Raw genomic sequence first — 7,098 nt, 5'->3', positions numbered from 1 at the left:
CCAACACATGTTTGCATGATCCCAGGTAGCCCAACCCCCCTTCGATTTTTTGTAGATTCGCCACTGCCAGCAAGTACTAATTCCATGCTAAACATATAAAGTAATTCAATGTGCAAATACATATTTAATTCCATAATGAGGTACTCCAAATATTAATAATTCCAAGCGGTTTGAATTTGCAGGACATATAATTCCAACAAACTCGAGCCTAAATTTAATGGCTAGTGCTTGCGCTTGTGCTCATGAAGCATCAACGCACATATCAATTTTCAAGTTTCCACTCCCTATAAATGCGTAAGTTTCTCAAAACTGCGCCCATCGAACCCCACAAAAGATCATGATCAAACATTGCATCATACTCCTTCCGCTCACAAATATAAGATGTTTTAACTTTTCTTTTAATAGGATACATATAGAGAGATTTTAGTGTGTTTGTTCACTCACTTCTGTCCGTATGTAATTCATACTAAAAAATCCAAAACATGTTATACTTGTGAACGAAGGTTGTAACATTTCAAATTAACAATCATAAAATACGGTCCATTCCTAAACTCTAAAACCATACAAATTGCCAGGACCTCACAAGGGCGAAGACAACGTGGCTCGCCGCCGGAGGAAGAATCTTGACTGCTAGGAAGAATCTTGACTACTCCCTCCGATTGGGTTATTGGGTTTATAAGTCGGGCATGGGTTTTTATGTCTTCGATTTGATTAATGAAATATGTATAACATGCCACAAGACACTATGTGGTTAGAAACTACATTTGACAACGAATCTAAAGATACATTTTTATGAAATATAATACATGTTTCCCATTAAACCAAAGACCTGAAAAAACTGTGCCCGACTTATAAACCCACCGGAGGAAGTAGCTCAGGCACGGGGGCAGCATGAGGGGGACTAACAGTGCAGCATTGGGAGGATGAAGAAGAACAACAATCCAATGGTTGGAAGAGGGGGAGAGAGCAAAAGAGCAAACCGACAGAAACTGGAAATAATTTTCAGGCGCCTGACCTACAGGCTCAACAAATAATCATTAGTTACAACACATCTTTTTGGCAGGCACATTTATGGCGCTGCTATGCACTCGAAGGCGTGAACTGTCACATGACAAATTCTCTCTCCTAACTCGAATGAAAATAACACCAAAATGTTTGCAGTGGTCCTCTATTTATTGGCACCATATCTGTCTAGCTGATAGCAGCGTCCTTCTTGCCTCATCTGCATACAAGAAACGGTAATTAGTTTCGCTGCAATCGAAAATGGAGAGAAGATAAAACAGAGAGCATAAAACATCCTCCAAGAAGGCAATACACAGGACAGGTGTTGAATTTCAAGCTCTAAGTGGATGTTTACACTTTTGACATTACAGGGGGTTTGGACACAAGAAATATGCTAATCCCTCCGTTTCTAAATATAAGCCTTTTTAAAGATTTCAATACGGACTACATATGGATATATATAGACGTATTTTAAAGTGTAGATTCACTCGTTTTGCTCCGTATGTAGTCTGTATTGGAATCTCTAAAAAGGCTTATATTTAAGAACGGAGGGGGTAGTTACTTATGCAACAAAATATCAACAAATCAATAACAAATCCCACAAAACAGAGAAACTGATAAAGATTCATGTGAAGGACCTGCGATGCTTGCAGCAGAAAAATTGGCAGGTATGTTAGCTTCAGATTCAACGGACGCCTTTGCTACAGCAATCCCAACTGCAACACTTTGCATAATATCCAATCCCCCACATAGAGATGAAAGGAACCCACCAACCAAACAATCACCCGCGCCTGTGAGGCTGACCACTGAGGCAGATGTTGCAGGTAAATGGAAAACACAAGTTCTGGAAGAACCTTCTCTAGACAAATTAACAGGCATGCTGGATAGAGAACATCCCTCCAATTTTTCAAGTAGCTGAGTTGAGAAAGGTGTCACTTTACACCTTTTCGGATCCTTCATGAAGTTGACGTGCTCTCTGCAACATATGAAAACACCATTCGAGCCAAGTGTCACCAGGAGAAGCTTGATGCCCTTTTCGAGAAGAAAAAACATTGCTGGGCTGAGCATTTCAAACAAATAATCTACAGATTCTGCTTTGTTGCTGCACTGCTCAAGTTTGACGAAGTTGTATTTCCCTGGAGTAGACAGTGCGTTTGCCATGGCAATAAGCTCAATCTCATTCGGGGAAGTGCAAGTTATCTGAATCATCATAGAAAATCAATAAGTAAACTTCAAATATAATGGGAAGAGAAGTGCATTTACCGCGTAACTCTTGCCCGGACTGCCTAAAACTACTTCAACTACAAAACCATCCAACTACCAGAACTGGTGCAAAACCAAAACTTGGGTTGGTTGGTTGAAAATCAGCGACTGCCGCCGCGTTGGAAACAACATCACTGACTTTTTTTCTGAGTAGACAGCCACATCACTGTTTTTTTTTCTGAGTAGACAGCCACATTACCGAATTTTGCCATCTAGATATCAACACACCACGGTCCCAAATCACCTTCTCTCCACCTTTGTTCGCTTTCTACATGTGCCCCTACTAGTTCAAAACGATACTCTCTCTCCTCTCTAATGGTATTTGTGGTTTGCCTCTAAGACTCATCTATACACACATTTCTTACCCATGAAATTTGAACAGTCATGCCGATCTGCACTTGTTCTAATGGTTGGAGGGTGCAAAGTAAACAGTTTTGGAATCAAGGGGGCGCTTTCTCGAATCAGCCAAGGGGGTAATTCTTCCCATATACATACTAAAAAATGCTTACTCAATCATTTGCACTCACATGTTCCGCAATTGGTGCGATTCTTGAACTTTTTACCACCGAGACAGGCTCAAATAACACAGGCACCCCTGATTCATATGCTACTGAAACAAATAACACAATATAGTGTTTATCACTAACTTTTGACCCTACTCCAAAAAATACGATATGAAAAACATAACACCGGTAATAATTGGGACATTCAAGTTAAACTTTTTGGGGGAAGCTCCTCAAAAAATATGGTAGATAGGAGTTCACAAGTATACTAAAAGGTAATGTAGTGCAACAACAATGCCTTTATATAAGAAAACACTGCCTCCACATTAGATTACAGATCACATTTTGTTTGAGCACACAGATTAAGAAGCATTTAAAGTAACTAGACCGGAGGATAAAAAGGACACCCTTCAAGTAAAAGTACATGCAGGAATAGAGCTCGGGCATGTAGAGACTTGAAGGCATGCAATGCAGAGAGATACTTAAGCTCATTGGAAGTTGGGTCACTTCATGGTACACCATGAGGGGGAAATGCATTAGAGGGCAGAATGAGTAACCAAAACATTCTGGTGGCTTACAAAAAATGCAGCTGGAAACTATACGACCTGTAATTTGAAATGGAGAAAGTACTAAAGACCAAGATTTCAGTTGCCGACGACCCCGTTTGGCCCTGAATTTATCAATTAGGTTTCAAATTTGAATTTTGGAAGAAAATATCAGTTAGCTTCAATACATCGAATAAGTGCAAATTTAGTTTGAAAAATCCTCCACAAACTTCTGACAATCTTAGGTTACCACTGGTAACCATTATTCTTGGTCTCAAAACTGCCACTTGTTATGGTAAATAAAATTTACTCTATCCAGTATCCAACACACACATGCATACAAAAACTAAATAAGTTATCGCCTCCAGAAGATAATAAAGAGATATAACAACTTACTTTTGCAAGCGGCTTGAAGTGACTCAGGAGATAAATTGGCATCAAGCATTAGTAGAGGTGCAATGGAGATGCGGCGGTAGAACTGATATATCCAGGTAGGGGTAAGAAAAGTTTCCTGCCCCAAGAAAACAGAGATAAATATAGTGGTAATTAGCAAACAGCCAAACACTAATGTTCAATGTAAGGAAACAGTACACATTTCGTTGAATAATTCTTACAACTGCTTGCACACTCGCAACACCAGCAAATAATTCTCCATTCCCATCAAATACATTTGACACTACTGGGGTTGTAACATCAGGAACCTGCAGTATTCCTACTTAAGTGCTGTGAGATAATGTTAGCTAATAGAAAATAACTAAAGATCATTTAAAGGGGCAAAAATAAAATGAAAAAAACCTTGACAATTCATGAACAGCATTCACAGTGAAATAATAAATTAAGGATGTTTCTATAAAGAAGATGTCACACAAGAAAAATTGAGACCCTCAAGTTGCTGCAAGAGAATTGAAGGTCTTGTCTTAGAAACTACAATGAGATCTTCGAAAGACTTAATCTTAGCCAATTAGTTAATTTGTTATCGCTTGATTGAGGCAATTATTTAACAGAGTGATCTCTTCATTTAACATTAGGGCCCATCCTGAGCTTTCTCAACAAAACATTATTTTACTCCCTGCGCTGTTTCAGAAAGGATGCTCCAGAATCCATGTTGTATCTTTTTACAATTTGACCATCGCTAGCTTACTATCTACATATTTATACCGGATATACAAAGGTCACAATACTAAATTTGTTGTGGACAGAAGTTTCACAACATTATAATTTTATTCAATTATACACATAAAATTCCCCTAAAAAATTACTCCCTCTGATCCATATTAATTGACGCTCCTTTAGTACAACTTTGTACTAAAAAAGGCAGCCCCAGTGCATGTAGCTCCCGCTTGCGCAGGGTCTGGGGAAGGGTCCGACCACTTTGGAGTAGTTCATTTCTACAACTTTGTACTAAAGGAGCATAAAAATATGGATCGGAGGGAGTAGTCAAAATAATATATTGGAGACCAAGAAAAGAGCAGCATAATTTTCAAAAGAGCCAAGTAAGCAATACATAATTATCACAAAGTTAACAGCCTGGTCTAAAGATCATTTCACTTATCATTTAGGTGTAGTCCAAACACATAGTTTAGTCAGTTAAAACATTTTATTTAGCTGATTATGTCCAAGTGCAATTTTTTTAAATTCTTTTAAGCTCACAAAAAACCCATAGAAGATTTTGCCTCAAAGGTGTTACATTCAGTTATCAACAAATAGGAAGGTAACTCGTATGTTATGTACTTTTAATTTGCAGCATCTAACCAGTTTGTACCCTTTGATGGATTGCACAATATCTGACATATTGCTTACATGCTCAATATAGTATGTTGTAGTGAGATGGGTACATGTGAAAGTGCATTTAGTCCCCCTATTAATTTTTGGTTATTAATGATAAGGCAATTAAGAGGACTATTGGTTTATCAAGTTCAGTTCAGGACGTGGTCCATTTTGATGTGAAAACATCAACAGTGACCCCTATTTTTGCCCTGACAAGTGGTTGTTTCTTTACGCTCGTGGTTTGTAATTTCTAGTTTTTTTTAGTGGATCCATGATTCAGATTGAGTTTAAGGACAATTGTATTATCAAGAGGAATGCAAGCAAATAGCTAGGGATGAACCCTATCTCAAGATCCACAACCAAATCCCCAAGTTTTCCACTCCAAACACTTCATTCCTCAAATTTTCCTACATCCCGATACCTCCGAGTATTCCTACTTGGTACTACCAAGCCAGTGAGTTGTGAGTGATGCTGATGAGCAAACCCAGTTCTCTAAGTGTTTCCCAGGACAACCGAGATTTTTTTCCTGTGCCACTGAGCTTTTCTCCTACCAAGTGTATCTCTGTTAGCTCTGGTATCTCTGAGCTTAACCTTGTCTAGCAATTACGAGCACCTCTCATTTGCTTCGGCACAGCGTCTCGGTATAGGTCCGGTATTTCCAAGCCAAATCTTTCTGGCATCTCCAAGCTGAGACTTGGCCGTTTCTGCACCTTTCCATTCCAGGGTTCCTCTATTGACCCCGACACTTCCGAGAATTATCACTTCCGTACCTCTGAGCAAGTTGATCCTTCATGCAGAAATGAACTACTCCATTGTCCAGTACCTGTGTCTTTTGCATTCGGTACCCCCGGGTATTTGGATTTTCAAGAGGGTTACTCGACAGCCAGTACTTCCAAGTGCCAGCCACCTACTGCCAGGTTTTCTGTTCGGTACTACTGAGCAAGTTGTAAGCTATTGTGCAACGGTCAGATTTCTGTTTTTTTCTATACTCCCTCCATTTTTGTATACAAGGCCATTACCTCATTTTTCAGATACCAAGAAAACAAACTAATAAATAGCAGGATTAACTGTGTGGAAAACCTCTCGTGTTCTGGGCTAATTAAACATGTGCATGTGGTGCCTCTTTCTCTATGGCTGCATGCAACTTTTGCATTAGTAAGCACCATCATACGAGGCAAAAATCAAATAAATTCTTCTCGGAAAGAGATAGTGGTATTGTATACATGCAAATTGCAATTTTGATAGTGGCCTTGTGGTTAAAACCAGGGGGGGGGGGGGGTAATATAGACCCCCACACCACTGAGTGGGCAAGCATTTTTTGAGCCATTTTTCAGAGGGTTTGAAAGCAGAACTCCACCACCTCTTGGACCGCTTAGTGTTCTATCTCTCTTTGCTCCATCATTTGATTCTTAGTGAGAGAGACCCTATGGATTCTTGAGAGAGTTGATTGAAGATCTTTTGAGTTCATCCAAGTGACTGTCCTTTTCTTGTTACTCTTGGAGGGTCTGCGCCTCCGAGACGATTAGGAGTCACTTGATAGCCTTCAAGGTGTGAAGGAATCAAGAGTTTGTAGAAGGCCTAGTGATTGCCTTCTCCGTGAAGATCAACCCCGGGTTAGGCTTTGACCTTCGTAGTATCAAGCCATGGTGACATAGGTGGGCAAGAGGCTTCGTGGGACCTTAGTGGTCGACCTTGCCGAGGCCTTGGTGTGGCTTGCGAATTTGTGTTTGAACCTTTACCAACGAGGAGTAGGATTGCATCAACAATCTGAACCTCAAGAAACCATCGTTGTGTTTGATGTGTTTGCAATATTACCTTACTCCTAGTTACTTGCAATTTTCGCTTCCACACTCTTATCTTGTTGTAGACTTGTTGTGTAGGCTACTTGATCGCTTAAATTGGACGTAGATTTTGTAAGGTCTATTTATCCCCTTCTAAACCATAACCTCGGCCCCACAACACGACTAACACTGAATTTGGCATAGGGTGGTTGTGAGCTATTTGATAACCGCGGTGGG

At 39.8% G+C, this 7,098-nt stretch overlaps 1 protein-coding gene across 3 annotated transcripts in view; it reads right to left on the bottom strand.

The window, feature by feature from the left end:
- Window positions 1-972: 972 nt before the first annotated feature.
- Window positions 973-7,098, bottom strand: part of LOC119269757 (pseudouridine kinase-like) — a 7,984-nt gene continuing 1,858 nt past the window's right edge. Inside the window, exons 5-9 of one of the 3 annotated variants that reach the window (XM_037551680.1) lie at window positions 3,928-4,025; window positions 3,710-3,824; window positions 2,793-2,875; window positions 1,641-2,202; window positions 973-1,222 (exon numbers count right to left, since the gene is read on the bottom strand). In XM_037551680.1, the coding sequence (XP_037407577.1) occupies window positions 1,173-1,222; window positions 1,641-2,202; window positions 2,793-2,875; window positions 3,710-3,824; window positions 3,928-4,025 (908 nt within the window). In that variant the 3' untranslated portion in view covers window positions 973-1,172. Of the gene's footprint in view, window positions 1,223-1,516; window positions 2,203-2,792; window positions 2,876-3,709; window positions 3,825-3,927; window positions 4,026-7,098 lie in introns of those variants that run through there. The other 2 variants (XM_037551689.1, XM_037551675.1) reach the window with 2 other exon arrangements.

This window comes from Triticum dicoccoides, chromosome 1A, assembly GCF_002162155.2.
Source record: "Triticum dicoccoides isolate Atlit2015 ecotype Zavitan chromosome 1A, WEW_v2.0, whole genome shotgun sequence".
Taxonomy (NCBI): domain Eukaryota; kingdom Viridiplantae; phylum Streptophyta; class Magnoliopsida; order Poales; family Poaceae; genus Triticum; species Triticum dicoccoides.
This window is presented reverse-complemented; position numbering and strand designations above follow the sequence as displayed.